Here is a 25,996-nt window from a genome sequence, read left to right on the forward strand (position 1 = left end):
AAAGGACGCGTAGTTGTGAAAACTCTCAGGCTAGATTACTTGTATGCGTGTATAGTCTATTCAAAGTTGTTTTAGTAATGCGTCGTGGATATTTGTGACGTCGAAACATTACAATGTTGCCGCATAAACTCTGAGTTTTATTCAGTTTGGCTTTGACATTTTGAAAAAAATTCTAATCTAAATAAAATAATTGAACAACAATGTTACCAAATATAATTTATTATAACATTATGCTATATCTAAAAACTACGGTTAATTATACAGCCACAATAATTTATACGTAAGAGTTAAAACCTCTTATCACTATTGCTTTCAAGAATTTTGCATACGTCTGACAGCTAGTTACCGGTTGTCAGATATTCGCTAAATTATTCAAAATATTAGTTATAATTATTACAAGTTATAAACCGGCAAACATTATTTTAGCACTTTATTTTGATAAATTTTAAGTCGCTCTGTAATATATCATATTACTTTGTTTGAAAATACCGAAAATATAGATATTCAGTGTCGCAAATTGATTGCGGCTTTAATAGGTTATTTCGAAAAGGAATGAGACAACGTTGGCCCCCTTTTGCCGGCAAATTCCGTTAGTGAGGTAATTATTGATAATATTAAATAACATATGTCCCTACAATTTTATTGAAAATGTGTTTTAGCGAATTTCTGCCGTGCTAAATATTACTGTGAATAACATCGCTTACAAAATGAAGAATAATACGTTAGATTCACCCAAGAAACCGTCCACATACAAAGTGGGTGACGAATCTTGACCATCCTGATATTAACTCTATTCGAGATCAAATCTACAAAATGTATAAGTACAGTAAGTGCACAAACTATTTTATCGATATAAACATAGTCTCTCTGGAATGTATACATAAAAGGATTAGCGACATTAGGGCTTTTTGAGGGATGTAAGACATCCTTTCATACACTCTTACAGGGCATAGGGTTTAAATGGTGTAAAGATAACCCTCGGAAAGGTTTAATGGAACTCCAGACATTACCTTAAAAATAATTCAATTAAAGGGATAAAATAATGTGTAAATTGTTGTACTGTTGGCAAGACAGTAACAAAAAAAGTGCAAAAACAATAAAAATTGATGGAAAAAGGTAAAAGCAATTGGGTTTTGTTGGTCATTATATTTATTAATAGTTAATTGCAAAGTTATTACTGATTGAGAAGGATATTCCATCAAAAACTGTTTGGATATGTGGAAGGAAGCATTGTCATAACACATTCGGTTTGGATGAACTTGATAACACGTACAAAGGAAGTAATTGATAAATGGTGGAATCTTGAAGATGTTTTAGATAGATTAGAAATTAACAGTTTCGTGATTGAATTGGACAGTGAGTCGTAAAGTGAACGTGACTGAAAGAAACTTTCAGAATATGTGATAACGCTGTGCAATGCTGGAAATTCCTGAGGCAGAGTGATGAGAGTGGAAATAGCTAAAGATATGCACATAATTAATTGAATATAACTATAGAAAATGGTATTGTAGGGCGTGAAAGATTCATTTGTGTGCACAGATATGATTGTAATTGTTCAAAATTAAACATAAGCATTAGGTTAGAACGTATAAGGAGAGAACGAATACTAACTGTTTTGTAGATATGGTAAATGCATTAGACAGAATTCAGTGATTAATTTTATCAAGAATGGTGTACACAGGTAGTAGCAGAAGAAATAAAAAAACAGTGGTACCAAGATGACTTGCCAAGTAAACACACCCTCGAAGGAAACAAGAACCAAACATAAAAAGTAAATATGCTTCCGAATGAAAGTAAAATACGTTTTTCAGACATGCAATTGTTGATTAGGTGGATTAGGCCCCCAGAGGGATAACACTACATAAAAAACGCGCCTAGAAACTCTACCCCATGGATGGTGTGGAATAGAGTTCAATGTAAGCAAAACAAATCTATCCTACAAACTATTATATCTGTGTTCTTAATCGTAGCTCTAAGTTCTTAGATAATATATGTATTAGATGTACTATAATGTTAAAATAAATTATATTTGATAACATTTTTGCTCAATTATTTTATTTAGATTAGAATTTTCTTGTATGTCGAAGCCAAACTGAAGTAAATCTCAGAGTCGATGCGGCAACATTGTAATGTTTCAACGTCACAAATATCAACGACGCATTACTAAAAAAACTTGAATAAACTATAGAGTTCTAGTCAATGGAAACTTGTATAGGCGTGGATGTGTAGGTTTTTTACTGTCGGCTGCTGATTAGCGCTATTTTTTTTTATAATAATTTAAAACCAGTCACTCATAGAAGGTATGATCCTTATCTAGTGTCTAATAAAACAAAATAAAATAAAAGTTATTAACACTTTTCACTATTTTTGCCATTCCGTGCATTTCACTATACAACTACAGAAGATCACACGCTTTTGTTCTCTTTAGTCTCCGCCTAGTTCAGTGTTGTCCAAGTGTTATAGCAAACATTTCTTTCTTAAAAGTGCGAACTGATATTTCAATGATAAAGAAGCATTTTTAATGATTTTTTCATCTAAATAAAAACTGAATATCATTTTTCTATGTCGATTTATTAAAATAGGAAATAGACATTCTTTTCCTATTTTTATTTATTTTTAAATTTATAAAATAAACCAATTTCAATTTAAAATATGTTTGTTTGTCCGGAATTTAAAAACAACGCAAACTTTTACAAACGATGTTTATTCTCTTGGAATTGGGTTTTCCATTTGTCTTAATACGAGGCTGCCACTGTCATGCAAATGTTAAAAAGCATGCAAGCATAAAATAATCTAACCAGATGTAAATGCTTCCAATAAGAACTAATAATACTGATGAAATATGAAAACAATAGCCTGTACGTTTTGTTTGCCACGAATCGAGCAAATTAACTATACAATCCATATATTTCATTGCTTTGATCTTGTCGGCGATTGATGGTTATCTGTTTTCAACCGATTAAAAGCCCTGACTACTATATAAGAAAGAGTCTTTGAATATTTACCGATATTACTAAATTAGAATTTGAATCAAATAAAATTATAAAATAGATTTATTATTATAATATAAACAGCGGAATAATTTAGTAAATTTAAGAACTTGTCTACAATATTATTTTTATTTTTAAATAAATTTTTATTGTGATGGGAAAATAATAATATATTTCGTGAAGTTTATCTATAATTTCCGTTTGCTTAATAAATCTTATAGGTAAATGATATAATTCAGTTTAAATAAACTGAGGATGCACAGGTTTTAACGATTTTTGTAAAATTACTTTGTTTTATTTGCTCTTGTATAATAATCGATTTTTTCAGTGCTTGACTGAAATTTAATGCATTAATTCCTTTAGTTATTTTTCTGGAAAAGAAAATCTACATAAAAGAAAACTGTATAAGAGTATATATATTTCAGATAAGTATATATTTCTGTATAAGTAAATTGTACATATTTATTTAAAATTTTTCCATCATTATTTTTCTACTATGCTCACCCAAATTATTTTCCTCTCATATATTTAATAAGAAATAATTTAGTAAGTCTCCAATCCAAATAATTTTTTCTTATGTCTAGACTAGGATTCCTCCTCAACATGCTTCATATGACACAGCGTCCACAACAAGAATTTTTCCCTGTTTTTATTAAATTAATTTATTTTCCATATTGTAAGGCTGATCAGTACTTCAATTATTTGTAATTAAAATACGTACTTGTAACTCAATTGCTTCTTAAAAATGTAATTTGTAATTGATATTTAAATACTGTACGCTGAAGCATTTTATAATTAGTATTTCTAATACTTATTGCCCATATTATATACATTTGAACATAAATACATTTAGCTATCTTATTAATGTGTGTTTTGCAGAAAATAACGCTCGGTAGCTTTTGTGAGCAAATTAACGATTGATAAATATCTCTAAAGTTAGCAACACTGCACTAGTTTTTTAAATTGTTTCCTGAAATAAAAGGAGTCTTATTTGTGTCATACTAGTTAGTTGACATTAGTTTGAAAATGTTTTCTTTCCTAGAAACCATCACAACTGCTAGGCTAAGAATTCAAAATCATTCAAATCATGCCATAGAAGAAATTTTGCAAATCACAAAAAAGCCTATATAATTCGTGAGTAGCAGGAGTGGCAGTACTAGTAAAGACGACGAGACGAGTTAGAGTTAGTCGCTTTCCTAAATCATAGGGGCGAAAAGTTTATCATCCTTGAATGCCATTCAGATATAAAATATTTGTTATATAACATATATATATACACACACACATATATGCAACATATGCACATATGCAATATAATAACATCCAGGTTAAAGGTACAATAAAGTATCTGGACGTGACAATTGATAGGAAACAGCAGTATATACAAAACATACACCTATTAAGGAGAAAAACCGAAAAGGTGGTGAGCCGGCTCTGGGGAATACTGCGCAGAAGAAGGAACCCTAGGGCACCAGAGGTTACGCGTCAAATATTCGACAGGGCTATAAAACTCGCAGTATTATACGGCGCAGAAATATGGGGATACAGGGCCTCTATGGGAAGGGCTAGGACAGCGCTAGCAGCAGCACAAAGAACCGTACTGTTAGCAATCACAGGCGCCTGTCGAACCACATCAAACGATGCTCTGCAGGTAATAGCAGGGACATCATCCCTATACCTGGAAGCCGAGATCCAGGGGTGGGCTGCAGAAAAATACGGATACCCCAACGGGCCAAAAGGATTAGAACCGAAGGAAATGCTATGGCCATGGGAGAAACCGTGGAAAAATCGGACAAACAGCGTCCAAACCACCGAGATATGGACAGACGCTAGTGCCAAAGAAGGGAAAGCAGGTATAGGAATAGTGATAAAGACAGGAACAGACGCTCAGGAAAAGATAAGTCTTAGAATAAAAGACGAATCGAACTCCAAAGCGGTAGAATTCGTGGCGGTACAGAAAGCCATGGAACTGGTATGGGACAGAAGCCTCCCGGGACCAATTACCATATGAACGGACAGTAGGGTGTCCATATGGTTGGCCGAGTACGCAACTACACGAAACAAGGACATAATGCAAATCAAAACAACCTTGCTAGATTTGCAGAAAACAGGGAGTGTAATATCACTAAGATGGTGCCGGAGAATGACAACGGAAGAAATGGTAACCGCGGACAGACTCGCGAGAGAATCCACCGAAAAGAAAGAAATAGTGCTGGAAAACCACGGATGGATCAACACCAGAACCATCAAAATGATTAAGGAAAGAGAGGTAAAAAGAAGGTGGCAAATATATTGGGAGCAATCCATTTAAGGAAGAACCCTTTACAAATACTGCCAACAAGTAGGGACAGGAGACATAAGACTGAGTAGGAAGGCCGTGCAACTGATAACAGGCCACGGGAATATGCAAGATTACCTGCACAGATTCAAACTGAAGGAGACCGATGGACTCTGCGAGTGTCGCACAGGACCAGAAGACACGACGCATATCTTGGAGACATGTGAAATTGGAAAAAGGAAAAAAATTGGAAAACTACCAGCTAAGAAACGTAGACGGGCTAGTCGATGAGGAAACTGTTACAAGGATCAACGTTTGGGCCGAAACGGTGATTGAATTTGAGGAAAGGGATACCCAGAATGGCAGCCAAGAACTGACAAATGCTGGCGCGCAAGAAAGCGGCCAAGCTAGAGATCAGGGACTGAACATGACAGGGAACTAAGAGAATGAAAAGCGCGATAACGTCGTGGCGGTACCGAACAGGCGCTCGGAGACTAGGTTCGTCCATCGATCGATGGACGAACTGCTGGAGATTTTGTGTAGGAACGACCAGCTCAGACCTTTAACAATCACCAGATCCAAAGAGAAATGGTCTACAACTTCAATATAACAGAAGTTTGTGCGCATCAAGACTTGTAGAAAAAATGTTTTGTTCAGCAGGCTTTATTCATTTCCCAACAAGACCTTCTTTGTCTGCGTATATTTAAAAACTTAGTGTTCATGAAAGGATATTCGTCTTTTACTTATGAATAGATTGGGCCGGGTTAGTTCTATTCTATTTACATAATCTAACACTCGACTGTATTTTGCAACTTGTGTTTGAAATAAAAATATTTAACATACTGTATTTTGTATTTTATGTATCAAATATACGACTTAAAAATATTGTGTATTTGATATTTGAAATAGATTGGAGAGAGAATTTTGCTATTTGTATTTTAATTAAATAAAGCAAGTCATGTGTTAGGCCTATAAATTAGTTTTAAAGGTTTTTTTTAGAAGAAATTTGAAACTTTTATGAAAGATCGGTACAATATATTTTATTCAAAGTTCATCGGTACTTTTCAACTTTACCATTTTCTTAAATTAACCGTTTTCATATATGGCAAGAACGATGTATGTTATCTTTTGAGGCTCTCTTAATTTTTTTTGGTATCTTCATGAAAAGTGAAGCGTTGCTTAGACAGGTCATTACTCATATTTCGGTTCAAGTAGTAATCTGAATGAGCAAGGTCGAGAGTATACGATGGGTGGGGTAGAACTTCCCGTTTTACTGTTTCTAGGTATGTTTTCATTAGTTTTACAACATGTGGTCGAGCACTGTCATGCCGAAGAACAACATTGTTGTGTCGTATTCCGACAGTTTTTCACACAGTTCTTGGCTCAGATGTATCACTTGTAGTCGATAGCGATCCCCATTGATGGCTTCATCGAGTAATGTCTTCAAAGTCTCGTCTTCAATTATTTTTGGCTGTGCTCTTTGTTTTCGGTGTCAAAATTACTATTTCTAAAACGAAGAAACTAGTAATTACGTGTTGAAATCTCATAGAGAGAAAAAATCTAATACCAACATAACAGTTTGAGTTTATTAACAAGCATTCAACAATTGACCAGGTCCACAGAATAACAAATGTTATTGAAAAAGCTTACGAAAGTAAAAAATTATGCTCAGCCATATTCTTGGATATAGCATAAGCCTTAGATAAGGTTTGGCATGAAGGCCTTGTTCATAAACTACAGAAATGTTATCAAAACAATACATCGAACTATTAAAATCGTACATTACAACCAGAATGTTTAGAGTCAAACAAGTAGAAGCTTACTCTACGATAAAAAAAGCTAAAGCAGATGTACCACAAGGAAGTGTACTGGGACCAATGCTTTATGATATACACTTATGATATACCACAAATGGAGAATATTACGATGGCTACATTTGCTGATTATAGCTGTCGGAGACAATAGTGAAGAAGCCTCACGAAAATTACAATAGGCAAGTGACAATATAAATAATTGGACACAAGCTTGGAAAATAAAAATTAATGAAAGTAAATCTGTGCATGTGCAGTTCACCTCTAAATAGACCGTACAAGCACCAATAATATTAAATAATACTGTCATTCCATACAGCAACAAAGCTAAATATCTCGGAATGAATCTGGATGCAAAACTTCGCCGGAAGGAACATATAATGAAGAAAAGAAAAGAACTGGAATTGAAATATAGGACAATGTACTGGCTAATTGGAAGAAAATCACAATTATCAGTACGTAATAAACTGCTATTATATAAGCAAATACTGAAACCTATGTGGACATACGGAGTTAAATTATGGGGATATTCTGTAGAGAGTAACATAAATAAAATACAAAATTTTCAAAACAAAGTCCTGAGAGGTATTGTGGGCGCACTCAAATACTGTAGGACTGACTACCTACATCGAGACCTTCAGATACCCACAGTCAGTCAAGAAATCAAGAGAATTGCGATGGGGCATGAGGAAAGACTCCATTTTCATGAGAATATTGAAGTATTGCAGCTTTTGGATACCGCCAGAACAGGACACAGACTCAAACGAATTAAACCATCTGATCTTGTGTAGTGTTGTGTAGTGAGGTGCATATAATAAAAAATACAGCAGTGACATGTGTAAACATTATTTCACCAGAGACTGAGATAGAGCCGATGAGTCCTTCTAGTTATATACCTAGATTTAAGTTATCATAAAGACAAATTGTAGGTTAGTCGGAAACGACTAGTAACAATTTAATAATTAAATAATAAAAAAATCATGTTGAAATCTATGAATCGACAAATTCTGTCATTTTCTACGTACTGAAATATTTTTTTATTGATGAATAAAATTAATTGATGATGATGATGATCATCATGATAATTTAGTTAATTGTAATTGTTAATCCACTGGAACTCTCGTTGTAATTTTCAAATAACGTTTATACGTTGAGACGACTTTAGGCAAATAAATACATAAAATAAGATATCTTATAAACGGGTCCAAAACAAAAGATCGCGTTTTAGGCGAAAAATTGACATGATTTTTCGACGTTTGCCTTTAAACGTCCATTATAGACAAATTTTTTTTTTTTTTTTTTATTACTCTTCGTGAGTCCACAATCTGCCCTATTGGCAATAAGTATTTCTTCTGTTTATATTATATATACATGGCATGTAGAAAATCACTTCATTAAGCAATCTTCTGTATAAAATATTAACTTAATTAATTAGACTTATTCTAATGCTTATTCTAAACTCTACATATGTCCAGTAATCAGATCAGGTGGTGTTAAACGTTTTAGTCTACGCACTTCACTATCACGTCGCATATTTAGCTGATTAGCGAGTACATTGGGATGCACTGACACTCTTTCGAAGTACTTCACACAAACACGTTGGATTACACTCGTTATATGTTCTAGAGGAATATCGCGTTGTATCACTTTATTTGAAATATAGTACGGAGCATCAACAATGGCACGCAACACCTTATTTTGGAACCGTTGAATGATGGATATATTAGATTTGCTAGCGGTACCCCATAGTTGAATTCCATATGTCCAAATGGGCTTGAGTATAGACTCATACAGCAATACCTTGTTATCTAATGATAACTTGGATTTGCGCCCAATGGGCCAATACATTTGATATAATTTTAGTCCTAGTTGTTTCCGTTTAGAGAGTATGTGCTTCTTCCAGGTTAGGCGTCGATCTAAATGCATACCAAGATATTTAACATGCTCTGCTTGGGGGAGTTGACGATGATTGATATTTACTGGTGGACATGTTCTTCTACGCAGGGTAAACGTTATATGCGTGGATTTTGATTCATTGGCTTTAATGCGCCATGTCTTCAACCATAATTGTATTTGCTCCAGGTGGGTTTGTAGGTTTATTGATGCTGTGACTGGATCTTCATGGGATGCTAAGATTGCTGTATCGTCTGCATATGTTGCCACAGTAGTTATTTTTGTGGTGGGCAGATCAGCCGTATACAGAAGATACAGTACTGGACCCAGTACACTACCTGACGGAACTCCTGAATATATGGGATTTAATTCGGTATGTTCATCGCCTTGATTTACAATAAAATGTCTGTCAGTGAGATACGATTTCAGTAGCTGATAGTCCGGATGAGGGAGAAGTTTCTTTAGTTTAACCTGCAAGCCCGTATGCCATACTTTGTCAAAAGCCTGAGATATGTCTAGGAAAGCAGCCGAACAATATCTTTTGGCATTTAGGTCAGCGTTTATTTGGTTTACAAGTCTATGCACTTGTTCTATAGTCCCATGCTTATTGCGAAAGCCAAACTGATGTTCTGGAATAATTTTTCTTTTTTCTATTATATAGTTTAGTTTTTTTATGTATAATTTCTCGAAAACTTTCGAGATTATTGGTAATAAACTTATAGGTCGGTAGGAGGTCACATCTTCTGGTATTTTTCCTGGTTTAAGTATCATTAATATTTTAGCTACTTTCCAGATGCTAGGGAAGTAATTAATTCGTAGCATAGCATTAAATATATATGTTAATAGTTTTATAGCCTTTTCTGATAATTCTTTTAAAATTTTGCCAGTAATTAAGTCATAACCAGGAGCTTTTTTAATATTAATCTCTCTCATTATTGTATGTTTAACTTTTTTGACCGTTAATTTCTCGTGCGGTAAATCCATTTGAAATGGCGAATCTAGAAAGCTAGTAATTTTATTTTCGTCATCTTTATGTAGCTGAGACTGGAAAGGTTTAAAAACATTTTTTAAGTGTTTTGAGAAAATGTCGGCCTTCTCTTTATTGCTTCTCGCCCAATTATTTTCGCTTGTTTTAATAGGTGGGTTATGCTGCTGGGATCTCCTAAGCTTTTTTGTTGCTTTCCACAACGAATAGTCTGTAGCCTCAGTTGATGTCAAGTTTTCTAGGTATTCTTGAATGCCTTGGTTTTGTTCAATTTGAATTAGATCTCTCAGCTCTTTTATGGCCCTATTAAATTTTCTTTTATTCTCTTCAGTCCTTTGCTGTTGCCAATTTCGTCGTAACTTTCTTTTTTCTGCTATCTTTTTCTGTATTGTACATGATATATGTGTATTTTTTCTTGGAAATGTTTCACTGTTGGGAGTCGCGGAATATGCTGCCTCCTGTATATTTTTTGTAAGATTTATTGCTGCTATTTCTATATCCATTTCAGTTTGTAACGGTAAGTTTAGAGAGATATTTTGGTCTAAGTTTTCTCTAAATGAGGGCCAGTTAGTTCTATTATTGCACAGAGAAGGGGGTTTATCTTTGATGGTAATTTTTGAAGAAATTGTTACTATTATTGGTGAATGATCAGAAGACAGGTCGAAACATGATTCTGCCTGACACTTTTTTGGATCAATATTTTTTGTAATACAGAAATCTATTGTATCTGGTTTTTTATTTCTGTCTGAAGGCCAATATGTTGGTTCACCAGTAGAGATATGTTGTAAGTTATCTTTCCTTATGGCTTTGAGCAGTTCTCTACCTTTTGAGGTTATTATTCTTGAACCCCACATTAAATGTTTTGCATTATAATCTCCTCCTGCTATAAATCTATTACCTAACGTACTGAAGAATTCTTGAAATTGTTCTGCCTTGTTGTTATGTTTGGGTGGGCAATAAATCGCAGAAATTGTTAATGGTCCATGGGCTTCCTCTATGGTTATACTAGTGGCTTGCAGGTAGTCTTTGCGGAATTTTTCTTTTTCGAAATGCTTTATATCATCTCGAATTATTATGGCTGTACCTCCATGTGCTTTATCATCAGGGTGATTTGTATGATAAAGCTTATATTTAGGAACTTTCAGATAATTCTTGTCCGTAAAGTGTGTTTCGGAAACCATCATAATGTCAATATTTTGTTCATTTACGAACATTTTTAGTTCCCTGGCGTGTTGTTGGAGCCCATTGGCATTCCAGACGGCGATTTTGTAACTATTGGTTTCAGGCATTAGGCAAGTTTGCTTACGACGGTTGTGAGTAGACCAAGCATCGTACACATTTGATCCATTAGTTTGGCCATCATATTTTCTAATCTTGAGATGTTGCTAGTTTCAGTAGGTTGAGATATTGTCTCTCGTTTTTGTGCTGAACCATTTTCAACTATTTGGGCATAAGTTATGTCTGGTTGACTTGTTCTGGTAGGTAGTGGTAGATTGGTAGTAGTGGATTGTTTTTGTTGATGCCTTTTTTCCTTTAAGGCAGGATAGAGTTTCTGCTGTAGTTGCTTGTGAACTGCGCAACCCTTGTAGTTCGCTGGATGATTTCCGTTACAGTTAACACATTTCACTTTTTCATCGCGAACTTTACGAGTACAATCTCCTGTCTTATGTTCTCCTGCACATTTTACGCATCTATATGATTTGCGACAGTAAGTCTTTGTGTGCCCGTGCGCTTGACACCTTGTGCATTGTGGTATAATTCTTTTTATATGTGGTGGTTCGCATTTAATAATATTATTTTCCAGTTTGGTGATTTCATACACCGCCTTATTATTTCCATTAGGTTTTATGTCTATATAAAACATAGGCAGAGGTTTTTTTGTCGTGTGATGTCGTATATTGTGAATATTTACGACCTCGTGGCCTTTTTCAGCTAGTGCTACCTTGATGGTGTTAAAGTCCGTCCCGTGATGTAATCCTTTTAATACGAATTTAAATGTTCTCTCGGATTTTGGCCTGAATGTATGGTATTGGGTGTTTCTTTCATCTAATTCTTTTATAAGAACTTTAAAGTGATCCGCTTCGAACAATTGGATTTTAATTGTTTCATAGCTCACTGTTTTAATTGTGTAGTTCGTAGTAATGGTTTTCAATAAGTCATGGATGTTTTTTATTAATCCTACCTTATAGACTGTTATTGGTGGTGGTTTGGGAACAACTTTTTCAGGGCTTGGTTGTATGTTCTCTTCAATTTCTTCCGACAGGTTGCTAAAACTGTTTTTTGTCTCTATCGGTTTCTGCAACCAATAGTCACTGATTCTTGTTTGTTTCCTCGCGGTTTCTTCTTCTGGACTTCTCAATCGTTTTTTGTTAATGACTGTAGTCCATTCTGATGGTGGAGTTTGCGTTATTGCTGTTTGTTCTAATCTTATATCAAAGTGTGCAGGTGATTTGGTTGAATCGCTATGGTTTGCCATTTTTTAATATTTTAATATTTTATTTAATTTACTTCCAGAGGATAAAAAAAATAAAATAAATACATTGTTTATTTCACGCACTTCATTTTTCACTTACGTTATTTTAGCACTATTTTTTTACTATAAATACTATAAATGAATTTCAAAAGGACTGTTGTAAAATAAGATGAAATAATTTTAAACACTAATAAAAATGAGATGCAGTCCTTTTGTCTGGTCACGTAAACACGTATTCACTACACTTTAGGTCCACTGAGAGACGGATAGCCGTATCTGTTATGCGTTTTTAACACTCAATTAAATAACCGTAATAAAATACTGGGTTTTTTAAAGAACGGTATCTTTTTATAGCTTGGACCGTATTGAAAATACGTCTTCACCCTACGAAGGTTGGAACTGAACTATAGACAAATAACCGTCAAATAAAGTAACCGGCCGGCGTTATTTCCTTTTTCTGGAACAGTAAATCTTTGTAATTGCCACGAAACCACGCGTATTCCCGCAGAAACTATTTGTTTTCTGTTTTGGCCGGGGCGGGAGCGACGTAAATAATACCAGATTTTCGATATCGCCCGAACTATTGGACGTATCTTTGCGATAATCGCGTTCTAACGTCGACGATAAATATCAATGGCCGTCGCTTTTGCCGGCGAATCGGTCGGGCGCGCGATCCCTTTTTGTTTAAAACACCCCGATTTTCGGTTTGTTTCGCGCCAGCTCGTGCCGTCGGAACGAGATTAGAGCCCCTAATTCGATAAAGAGGAACGATGCCTCGACGGACACGGGACCGAATCACAAGAGTCTAATTCTGGAGAATCATAGTATGTGCGCAAGGATTTGAATTTGCAACGTTTTAAGAGTCTATATATTAAGCGGTTTAGTGAAAATGTTGCTTGCCTTTTTGAGAATATTTCGCAGCAATAGTGCGAAAATACATCCAAATCAAGCAACCAGGAATAGCCTTCCGATAAGTGGCACCAAATAACAGGTGGGGCAAAAGGCCAGTCCGAAACCATTTTGATTGCGCGCCATCTTGGTTAGGTGACGTTTAGCTCAGTTTTACTTTAACCATTGTGTTGTGTAGACGTCCAAATTGTATTATCGATCAATATGCGCCGCAAGAATGAGCAGAAATAGTGACCGTTCCATTATTGCCACTCAGCGGAAATTGCGTCAAAAATATTCTAATCGTCGATAGCAGACAGTTCTCATTCTGGAAGAGATGAAAATGTGGCTCTGGTGCGCGATAGTGTTGCAGAGTCTCCAGATACATCAATTCGTTGACGTGGTTCCCAGTTTCACATTTCTGCACGTAGTTTAAGGTGAATTTTGAAAACTGATTTGAAAATGTTCCCGTATATAAATTCAATTAGTCCAAAAATTGCTACCGATAGCTCCTGATTAACGAGTTGCGTACAGTAATGCAATTTTAAGGCTGTCTGGTGAAATTGAAGACTTTTCGTCTAAATTTATAATGGGCGATGAAGCCCATTTTCTTCTCATTGGCCACGTTAATAGATCGAACAGCCGCTTTTGGGGAACACAGAATCCTCAATTAATTCATGTAACATCATTACATCCACTAAAAACAACTGTATGGTGTGGTATTCATGCTGTAAACATCATTGGTCCCTATTTTTTTGAAAATGTGCAAGGTGTGACAGTTACTGCTGTACGGTTCCAAGACATGATTCGAAATTTGCTTGTGCCTGAAATGGAAGAACAAGGACTAGAGTACATGTGATTTCAGCAAGATGGGGCAACAGCACACATAGCTCGTTCAATAATTCAATTATTGAATGACGTTTTTCCACGAAGACTAATTTCGCGAAGTGGCGATTTAGCATGGCCAGCCATATTTCCGGATTTAACAGCACCAGACTTTTTCTTATGGTGGTTTTTAAAATCAAAAGTTTATGTGAATAAGCCCCAAACGATTCAACATCTTAAAGATTATATTCGTCACCAAATTGAGAAAATTCAGCCTCAGATGGCACAGAATGTCATGAGAAATACCTTTAAAAGAACCTAAAGTTGCATGGAGAATCGCGGCCACCATTTAGCCGATATAATTTTTCAATCATAACGAAAAAAAAAACATGAAGACCAAATAAACTTTTTATGCAAACCAAAGTTACTTATCTTTTCGTTGAGCAAAGTTATAGGCAATCGAATTGACCGACGCGCCGCTAGCTCTAAGTTTTATAAATAGTATATAATAATAACAGGCAATAATAACGCATATTTTATTTTATTACAACAATCTCCAAAAAATCTTAGTGAAAAACGTCATATTTAGATTGAGATCAGGTTGAAAGATATTTACATCAAGTCCTTGCACCATAGTTACATACAGACTTGATATTATTATCCAATATTATTTACAAAAAGTCCAGAAACTATATATGTCATTCATGTATCTCGAAGCTTGAATCACACTGAATCCTTCACATGATATTAAATATAATTTTGCATACCATTTGGTAACTAATCAATGGATAAAATTATTAAGGACTCATTTACACTACTCAAAACATATGATACTCATAGATAGTATTATTTACTTTTATATTCCATTGAGACACATTAAATATTATAAAGGTGGTAAACATAATAAAAGACGTCCATTCTTTGGTTCTACTGTTGACGAATAGATATTGTTTCATCAACTCCAAGTAATTAGGTCCAGGTAATAAGGTCATAAGTAAATTAGTGTAATAATGTCTTAGAGCTAATTGTGAGTCGGGAAAAGAGAGAGAAAGAGAAACCACGTAAAAAATTAGAATTCTATAAAACCACCGCGTTATTTATGGCTTTATTATTGAAAAACACGTATCCAGCGATGAGTTCGAGCACATTTTCTTCCTCGTAAATCAGCCGCGTGTTACGACCATTGTGAACGAGATGTGAAACATTGGATGTTATTATTTAAGATAAGGATTTGGTCGATTTTAGACGGATTTATCTGTCGTGAATGTCTCTACACGCTGGTATAAACCTGACGGTAAATGTCGTTTCATCCACCAAGAGTCAATGTGATAGAGAATGGCGATATCCATTAATAAAGCTATTATAGATTATGCGACGTTTAGGCATTTATTTTAACGTTTTATTATTAGGGAGTTGCTTTTTATATTTCGGGATTGTGTTGAATCGGTAATTTCATCTGTCAAATGAGCTTTATGTTACAAAATTGGACGTGTTGGTGCAATAGCGCTACATTTGCATATGGTGGCAGTACATCGTTACTCCAAACGTCTATTTGTTTCTCCACATTGTTCGAGTTTTTTTTAAATATTATATATTGGAAACGTAACTATTTTAAAATATATTATTAAATTATCAGTAATTTTAAATTTCGTGCAGCTCTTCGTTGGTTACATAGTGATAAGTATTAGTAATTGATCGTCGACCTTCGTTTTGGGTGTATTGGATTACTAGTCGGTCTTAGTGCAACCCCACATTTGCACCCTTTAGGTCCAAATTGGCTTTATGATTTGATTTTAGTTCAAGTTGGCAATCTCGTCCGACTAACCTACTGGATACTTACTTAACCTACTGTACTCAGTTGTTTGACTTTGAGTCTAATCTGCTCTGCACTTTGTCTAACATGATGTTTCCAATTTAACTTACCAGAGATTTATTCCGATTTCCATTTATTACGATTTCCGATGATTCTTCGAGATGTATTCCGAGGTATTTAGAGGTATTTATTAAAACTAAACTCATAAGTCTGTTTTAAAGTCAGCTTTGCATCAAGTTTTTGGAATAAAGTGCAATATATATTCTGGATGTATATGCACTTTGGTCACTAAATGTTGATATTACATGAAATTTGACACATGTTGAGGATTAATTAGTATTAAATTCTGAATAGTAGAAATGAACAATAGTTCTACAAATATTTTATTGGATATGATATTTAACCCACTTCGAATATGGCGGAGGTCTATGTTCGGCTATATATATATATATATATATATATATATATATATATATATATATATATATATATATATATATATATTTTAATGTATATTCGCCGATTTCTCCGTCCGTGTTGGTACCATTGGAACCAAATCAGGATCTGTTGGGGGAATAGGGGAAATTGAAGGAAATGCTAAATGTCAAGGGCATGTACAATGTTTTCTCAAGTTTTTTATCTATAATAAACAGATATTTGTATATAATGTTATTCGAGTTCTGTTCAAACCACAGCGGAGTGCAGACGTACCTTTCAGAAGGTTCTGTAGTAAAAAAAACTTCTGAGTTGGTGTCGTAAAAACTATTGGTGTCATAAAAGTGCCGGTTATAAAAAGTGAAAACCTAGTCTCAACCAATGTAGTGTGAGAACGTCATTTAAAACGTGAATTTTTGAACGATAAGTTTAAAATTTATTTTTTATAAGCAAGGCTCTACCTTCTAGGAATTTTCTTTCTTATTTTCATTTAATAACTGTTAAGTAATCTGTACGGTTAATTTCAATACATAATTGCTAATCCACAACACCTTTTGGTCGATTTCTTATTAGAATCACCCTCTATTCGAAATACCTTTCAACTGCCAATAACTGAGACCACTCAAATGCCAGAATGGAACATCGTTACACACAAAATATGCTTGAGAAGTCCGGAAGAAAAAGTCGTCAGAAAACAAACAAACAAAAAAATAATAACATAATTTTGTGACGTATACAAAAAACTAAATTACCAACAAAACAAATCTAAAATAATATATCTGTTTGAGTTCGGTACCGTTAGGTAAGTATTAAGCCAAATTGTGTGTATATAATAGAATATAAAATACGTCTAGTAGGTAGGTTAAATAAGGTTTTTGTTCAATTTTATTTAGTTATTACAGAGATTATTATGTACATATTTTATTTAAAAAAAATGTGTTAAAAATCCAATTTTGATTCTTTTTTAAGCTTTAGTGAGTTACTTATTTCTTTTTTGAAGTGGATTCAATTTCTTTGTTAAAAATATTTTTGCATAAATTAATTGTTATGAGCCCTTAAAATTAATTCACGGCTTTTATCTAGTAATAAGGATAGGAAGAAAATATTGAATATTACGTGACGGTGGTAACTATCAGATATTCTGGCGGATTCTTAGGTCTTTGGGCACCGCGTCGCGGTTAATGAAAAGGCGTGTACGGCGAACTCAAAGGGTTATGGGGGGGCTCGCCGCCGAGGTCATTATACTGGATCCTGGAGTGCCATAAATCGAGGAGTCGTTTCGGGGTCCCTACAATATGGCCCATCGAATGCCATTTAGCGCTATTAATAATCGTTGCATGGTCATCCCGGAGTCTTACTCTGAATATTTAATCGAGAGAACCGGATATTTTAAATAAATTAGGTCTCCCCCGTCACGTCGCCCCTCGCCTCTTGTTCCCTACGTCGAGGAAAAAAAGACGATGCTAATTAAAATATATAGAACTACGCGGCATTAATCAATTTTACGATTTTCGTTATTGTGTAAAAATGGTAGATTGTTTTTTTTATTATTTATTGCTGTTACGTTTCGTTTATTCCAAGAATTCCGTTAATTATTTAAGTAATTTTATTTGCCGTACGTTGGAGGAATTTGTATCAATACCATTTTGGACATTTCCGATCAAATCGATAGGTACTAAAATAAACGGTGCTGAATATTTTCATTGGCTTGCTTTAGTTATTGGACTTTCAAATTTAATTTTAGTTTCAATTTTAGTTTTTTCACATTTCTTTCTACAGAACAAAGTCTTGAGAACTATTGTATAGTCTATCCAAAGTTATTTTGTACATACATCTAAATTTGTGACGTCAAAACGTCGCGATGTTGTCGTATCTAGTCTGAATTTTAATTCAGTTTGGCTTTGACACACAACAAAATTCTAATCCAAATAAAAATAATTAAACAAAAATATTGTTATCAAATATAATTTATTTTAACATTATAGTAATTCTAATGTATATATTATCGAAGGACTTAAAATTACAATTAAGTACATAGTTATAATGATTTGTAGGTTAGGGTTGTGTTTGATTATATTTACATTGAACTCTTTTCCGTACCACCTATGAGTTAGTGTTCTAGGCGCGTTTTTTATGTAGTTGTATCCACTGGAGGCTTAATCCACCTAATTAACAATTGTATATCCAAGTAATATGTTTTATATATATTCGGTACAGTGTTTCCTTGTAAAGACATTTCGATATCATTCTATTTCTCCTTAGTTTATTCTGTTAATAATTAATACTTATCAGACAGCATTGTGTTGACAAATTGCGGCTGACAATACGTTAAACATCGCGATGACGTATATACAAAATAACGTTGGATAGACTATAGGTGCTTCCACTGCAGTTTTTTATCCTTTATTACAACAAGAATTTGCGAATGCTCAGTGGGATTTGCTTTTTGGAAGCTTCTTTAGTTTTTATACGCAACAGCCGCCACTGCAGAAAAGCAAAGTTCAGGGTAATCTATATTTAACAATTGTCGGACTGACTTCATGGCGTCAATACAAAATCAACTAAAGTCGAGCAATACCGAAAACACCATCCCGCCAACGTCCATTTCGACGGCCTTTCCTCTTGCGGCCGCCGCGCATCGTCATAATTGTACAATCGGCTCGCAAAACGAGCTATTTTAATTAGCGATCAAACATAACAGGCAGCAAATTCTTCTGCCACTTGTGTGGCCTAGCTGTAAAATTCAATCCATCTATGCCGGCCGGCCTCTCGGCCGACCGAGACAGAGAAATGAAGATTGTGTTTCGCCGGATTATGTTTTTATGGTCGGTTTCGCTTTGCCACTTAATCCAAATATGTTGTGCATCATCGGGACAAGATTACCGATTAAAATAATGTCAGGCGATCAAAACGGAATACTGTCGCTTTACGGGGGCAGCGTAATAGCGATGTGCGCGCGGCTTCTTTTCTATTCAATTACTTACCGATATTCGATTACCGTTAATTATGCACGATGTGCTTACCAGATTTCTTCCTTCGTTTCGTCGACGATCAGACTGGAAAATGCGGACGTTTTGACAAGGTCAGTTTAATATTTCTGCATTAACCAGGTGCACCGCGGTTTTCAAGAAAATCGAAAAATGTATTTATTCAAAGTATCGGCCATTTGATTCTACATATCTTGCTCATCGTTTAGGCAATTTATGGATGTCATCCAAAAAAAAAAAAACGATTTGTCCTTTGAGCAAAACCTTTCATCAAGCCATTTTCTAACCTCTTCGAATTGACGCAGTACTGCTCTGCAAGTGCGTGTCCCATTGACGCGAAAAGTTGTTAATTTGAGGTCTGGAGAGTACGGTGGGTGCGTATTATCGCATATCGCATCCAAGTGCTTTCAAGGCTTCTTTGCCCAGTTTTGCTTTATGAGATGGCGCGTTATCATGCTGTAAAATCACTTTACCATATCTTCGGGCCCATTCTAGATGTTTTTCGATCAATGCATGGTTCAAGTTGATCATTTGTTGTCGGTAGCGATCACTATTAACGATCGGCCGGTTTGGCCAGGTGATAGCCATGATTTTTGCACTTAGAGTTTTCAGAATAAATCCACCTGTCACTATTCGATGCACAAATGACTTGCAGTCATACGTTTGAAGCAGCATTTCACAGACGATTGTTTGATTTTCCATTTGCCCGTCGTTCAATTGATGTGGCACCGATCTTCACATCTTTTGAATTTTCCCCATTGCTCGCAATCGATCGCTAATCGTTCCTTGTGTTACATTTAACGGTTCTATTTTTTTTTGAATTTGGGCTGAGCTTTCATCCAATAACTCTTGCAGTTTTGCATCTTAAGACTTTTTAAGTCTACTAGATAATTTTTTCCGTTGCACATCGAAATCACCTTTTTTGAATTTTCGAAACCACGCCTCTCATGTCTTCCAGCAAACGATGACCAGCGGCTTTTCCCTTTTCATTAAATAAGAAAAATAATGCGTGCTACGAATGCATGTTTTCAGGCACAAAACTTGACGTTTTCGAAGAGGTTTAAATTAATGATACTGTTACTTGGGCAAAACTTTAATACATGGTAATATCATGGCATATGTGTCAAATTATAACGTTGCACTCTTAAGCCTAGCGAAATATGTTAGTAAAACCGGTAATTATTTTCCGGTACACTTGGTTTTTAAAGCAAATATCAAACATAAAGCAAATAAATACGTTTTATATTATTCTGTTAGCATTTCACAATCTGTCTGATAGGCAATAAATATTTTATGGTATTTATAATATACAATAACCTATGGAAGATTGCTTCAATGATCCTTTATATAAATATATTATCTAGTATTATACGTAATTTAATTACTATTCTATGATATTTTGAGGTGTGTTATTATATGTCTATGTTATTATGATATTATTTTCGGGACTTGCCTATTTGAAAATGATACTGCAGGCAGTCCTAGCAATTGGAGAGAACTGAACCAATCGAAAACTTACAAACAGCTATTGCTGAAATACAATGCTGAACAGAAAAATAATGTATCAGAATGTATACAAAAAATAAGTGCATATTGATGTTATCAACAAAAGAATCAAGCACAAACCAATAATACAGCTAAATTTCTTAGCATAAAAACCAAACCAGCCAAACCAATAAAATGACATAACAAATATTCCAAAATAAGGTACTGCTAGATATTGTTGATACTCCATAATAAATTCATGACAACAACCTGTATAAGGATCTAAAAGTAGAAACAGTCGATAACGTTATCAAAGAATATGCTCAAAGAAATGAACAGAGGCTCCATCGGCACATCAGTAAGTTCTCCAGATTCTAGATAATGATATCTTAGTAGACTAAAGAGAGTAAGACCATTTTATCTAGTTCAGTCAGTAGTTCAGTGAAAGAATGCATTTTAAAACTGGTTAAAAGGATATTAAGCCCAAAGTTTCTATCGTAGAATACGTTCTTGTAATTTTAAAACCGTAGCAAATTAGGATAAAAACAAATATTCCACTTACTAGTGTGCATTTAAAAATATTATTCTAGGTATCTAATAACCAGGTCGGATGATAGTAGTTTTAACCTACGCACCTCACTAATATCGCTGGTCATTTAATTGTGTGGCGAGTGAATTCGGGTACACTCACTTTCTCTCAGAGTATTTTATACTGACAATTTGGATCATATTCGTTATGGTTTTCATAGGGATATTTCTAGAGGGTTGTTACTGGCATAATATGGGACATCAACGATAGCACGTAGTACTTTATTTTGGAATTTTTGAAAGATCGCTATTTGGGATGACAGCAATACGTTATTATCTAAAGATAATTTGGCTTTACATCCTATAAACCAACAAATATTTTCTAGTTTAAGCTCAAGTTGTTTACGCTTTATTAGCTATGTTCTTTCCAATTTGTGTCGATCCAGATGCACTCCAAATATTGACAGTTCATGATTATTACAATTTACTGAAATACAAGTCCTTCTATGCATGGCGAACGTGATGTGAGTAGATTTTGTCTCGTTCTCTAGAATATATCTCGTGCTTTTGATGTGAACTTTGCCTAGTATTGCATCTTTTGTATACTTCTGATCTACTACGACACCAAAATACAATTATAGTTGAAAATTTGGCATATCAAAGCCAATAAAACAAAATCTACATATGTAACTTTTACCTTGTTTGAAGAATGTGTCCACCGATGAATATAAATAATTGCCAAGTATATGTAGGTGTATGATAGTAAATATCTTGAAGTGTATTTAGACCTACATTTAAGTCGAAAGAAGTACATAAGAAGTACTTAGAAAGAGTGTCTGTATGCCCATATTTTCTTGCCAATTAACTAAATGTAACTAATGATGGTAAAGTTCATAGACTAAAATGTGTACTGGATGGACGTAGACTTTAGAGCAAGATCTAAAATAAGATATTCATTTACACTTTATATGCTTACATCACTGGATGAAGTATGACATAAAGAACCAACTCTGTCTTTTTAGAAATCTTTATTAGTTAGAAGGCATTCATTCCAACTTTTTTAACTTTTCCATGTTTTTTTTTTGTAGAAAAGTTTATTTTTAATCTTTTCAAACATGATGACTGCTTAGTTGGCACAATTTTTTGTCTTTGGTGTGTAATACTAAATCAATGTGTTCAAGAAATCAAATTCAAGAAATTATGTTTATTGGCTAAAATACTCCAAAGAGCGGATTTACCTCTTAATTACAACTTGTTTTCCTCTGATTTATGTTTTGCTGTAAATCCTTTTGTTGTTGTTTGAAAGGACTCATTGCTCATCATATTTTCGTGTAAAATGTAGAACTAATTTTAAATCTTCTGCTATTTTGTATCTAAAGGTGCTTGAAAAAGAGAAAGAACAATACAGCCGATGGTGCGCATGCGCCAGTTCCAACAGTCCCTCGTTTATTGTATTCTAAAATAATAATTACACAATTTTGTCTCGATTGTTTTGAGCATTTCTTTCTACCACATTAAAGAAATTCTTTCGATGACTTCGCTTTTTCTTCTGATTTAGGAATACAATGTTAATGTTAAAATTTGTAATTTAGTGTATTTTTGAAGATTATATGTATATTTTTTAGTGTCATACCATAAGTTAATAAAAATATGAATATTTTTGCTCGGAAATTTGAAATTAGTTTACTTTTTTGTTATTTTTTATTCATTATATTCATGAATAGACCTTCTTGTGTTTGATTCGGTCTCGAACAAGCTGGCGACTCATAAGCTGAACCGTTAATTTAAGGCGAAACTGCTACTTCATCAACGTTCCTTTTTACCATTGTTCAAGTCCTCATTAAGGACCACGTATCACATCAAAGGCCAACAAACTCTAACCTCATTCTGGTTTCCTGCGACGCCGCGGGATATATGCAAAAATAAATAAGACCTCGTGTCAGCGAAGAGCTTCCAACTGGCGAAACTCCAAAACATCTCCGAGATGAATCCGACACGGTCTTTCTTAAATAAATCCATTGGCCTCCCCTCGCCATTCAACGGCCGAAGCGACCTACCCCCCCGTCGCCCCAATCCCCGTCGCCCTCCGGTAACCGGCACTTTGAAAGGCGATTTCCCTCTCACGTGTTCGGCACTAATTATTTTCCACGGCCTTTTTTCTCTGACAACCTTATTACCACTTTGTGAGAGTGTTTTTCTTCTTCTTCTGTTGCTGTCGCTGCCGCTGCCGCTGCTTCATTTTTATACATTTATATTTCGCTGGGAATGGGATTTTAATTGCGCCCTCATGGTTTGTGACGGTGCCGCGACAAGCGTCTTTTGTCTTTGGCACTGGCTGTGTGACGGGAAAATACGCCGCGATACTGGTAAATCCGGGGGGTTTGGCCTTCCGGGCCTCCCCTATGATATTTCGAACTTTTCCCGTAATTAAATTGGAACTTCGATTCAGAAATGGTTGAAGTTTAATTGTCATTCAGTTTACGTGATTGAAATTATAACAGTTTTAGTTTTAGGAGTCTCAAAGCTTTTTATGGTTTTGTTTCCAACTTCTTTATCATATATACATAGACATTGTCATTTGTAAATTATATTTTTATCAGGCAATACGAGGGTCACTATTTATATTTCGGGAATAGGAAAAAAAGAACAAATAGTTAAGCTGCGAATATATTTTTGTTGTTTTTCAAAGTACTCGCCACGATGATCGATCGACTTTTGCATACGCTTAAACTAATTTTCAAAGCATTTATTCCATTCCGAATGAGGTATCTTCAAAAAAAGATTTTTGAACGCTTCAATAGCTCGATGCTTTGGGCGTTGAAAATCGTTGACCACGCAGTTTATTCTTCACGGTTGGGAACAATAAGAAGCTATTGGGTGCCAAATCAGGGCTGTACGAATCATCGCACGAAAGTGTCCACGATTCAGTTCTAGCGTCCGTGCGACAAAATTTTCTGAGTACGGATATCGTCAAAAATGTCAACATTTAGGTTTGAATTACGTTTGCGATGGAGCCGTCAGATGAACTCACATGACAACAGTGTTGCCAATTCCCGAAATATAAATAGTGACCCTTGTAATAGAAAGGTGGTATTTGTACATTTGTACTGAGACAGAAAAAAGATATGTATCCACAAAATATAAAGAACATTGAAGGCGATTGCTCATCTTCACAGACAGACCTAGTGTACCACTGATTGATTACTATATAACTATAGCGGCAAATTCCAGAATAAGGATTTTAATTAATAAATATTATTTAAATACTATGAGGCTTGCTAATTTATCTTTTAAGTCTAATAGTATATGAGACAGTAATTTGTTAACGAAAATGACTATATTATAAATAGTTAACGCTTGGGCTGAAAAGCTTCGAACCTAATTCGTAAATGGCGCTAGTTTTATTGCATTTATTACTTTTTATGTTAGTGCTAACCTTCAAAAGAAATATATTAAAATTTTATAATATTCTACTTATTGAGTTATTGTCTTAAGACTGAATGAAAGAATAATTTTGTGTTTTTATTTTGCACTGCTTCTTGATGGGAAAAGTACCATTCAGGCGAAGCAATGGATTGAAAAGTGTTAGAAGGTCTCTGCTCCATCAGAAACAATAACAAAACGTAAGATTGCTGACTTCAAACGTGGTTCTAGAGACACCGATAACACAGAACGCAGTGGACGTCCAAATGAGGTGGTAACACCAGAAAACATGAAAAAATTCATAAAATCTTTTAGAATGACGGATAACTGAAATTGCGTGTGTTAGCTAACATCCTAAAGGTATCAAAAGAACGTGTTGGTTTTATATTGCATGAGCATTTGACCACGATAAAGCTCTGTTCAAAGAGGGTGCCGCGTTTGCTCACTGTTGACCAAAAACAAGAACATGTTGGTGACTTAAGTAGGGTTTGGCCACGTTTAAACGTAGCAAACTGGAATTTTTGCGTCGATATGTGATAACGGATGAAACATAGATCTCACTTCACTCCGGAATCAAAACGATCGTCATTTGAGTGAACAGATTGCGTTGTCACGACGAAGAATTACACTTTTTTACCGCTTCTTTTTTTCGTATTTCAATAAGTACTTCTCGTAAGCAACTGGTTCTGGTTCTTGGCCATTTATTTCCACAAATTTACATGAGCATGTTTTTGATATATGTAGAATCCGTCGCGAACAAATCATTCCAAAAACTTTCCTCCCTAAGTGAACAGCCATCTATTTGCCATGTCGATGACAATGTGAAACCTTCCTGTGCGTATAGTTGAAAGACCAAGGTATAATGTATTACGGTGTGCCAAAATCGAATTAAATTGTTGCTGGCGACGTCAGTCGAACGACGTATTGTTACAAAAAAAACCACTCAATAGTGAGTAATAGATGCAAAGTTATCCGGTAGCATGTACAACGCTCAGTCACACGTTGCCAGAGTTGTGAAGGATACATGGTTGAAGTTCGAATTATTTTGAATCTTATATATAAAATGCTAATGTCACAATGTTCGTTCCCATACTCCTACGAAACGGCTTGACCGATTCTTAAGAAATTTTTTATGCATATTCAATAGGTCTGGGAATCGTCTACTATCTATTTTTCAAACCC

The 25,996-nt window shown here is 34.8% G+C and overlaps 2 protein-coding genes across 4 annotated transcripts in view; both read left to right on the forward strand.

Annotated features, from left to right (window-relative positions):
- LOC143196236 (ephrin-A4) overlaps positions 1-25,996 on the forward strand; it is an 808,497-nt gene that overhangs the window by 70,704 nt on the left and 711,797 nt on the right. The gene's annotated exons all lie outside the window — the stretch shown is intronic.
- On the forward strand, positions 1,837-7,474 carry LOC143195908 (uncharacterized). The gene is made up of 2 exons (XM_076403419.1): positions 1,837-3,882; positions 3,927-7,474. The coding sequence occupies exon 2, from the start codon at positions 4,297-4,299 to the stop codon at positions 4,999-5,001; it is 705 nt and encodes a 234-aa protein (XP_076259534.1). The 5' UTR covers positions 1,837-3,882; positions 3,927-4,296; the 3' UTR covers positions 5,002-7,474.

The sequence above is a fragment of the Rhynchophorus ferrugineus genome, unplaced genomic scaffold (assembly GCF_030347505.1).
Source record: "Rhynchophorus ferrugineus isolate W39M unplaced genomic scaffold, kcgeb_rfMv2 rfM4, whole genome shotgun sequence".
In the NCBI taxonomy this organism is placed as follows: Eukaryota; Metazoa; Arthropoda; class Insecta; order Coleoptera; family Curculionidae; genus Rhynchophorus; species Rhynchophorus ferrugineus.

What these genes read in the sequence shown, in the direction of transcription:
- LOC143195908 (XM_076403419.1), top strand. Translation starts at nt 4,297, where the DNA reads ATGCAATATAATAACATCCAGGTTAAAGGTACAATAAAGTATCTGGAC.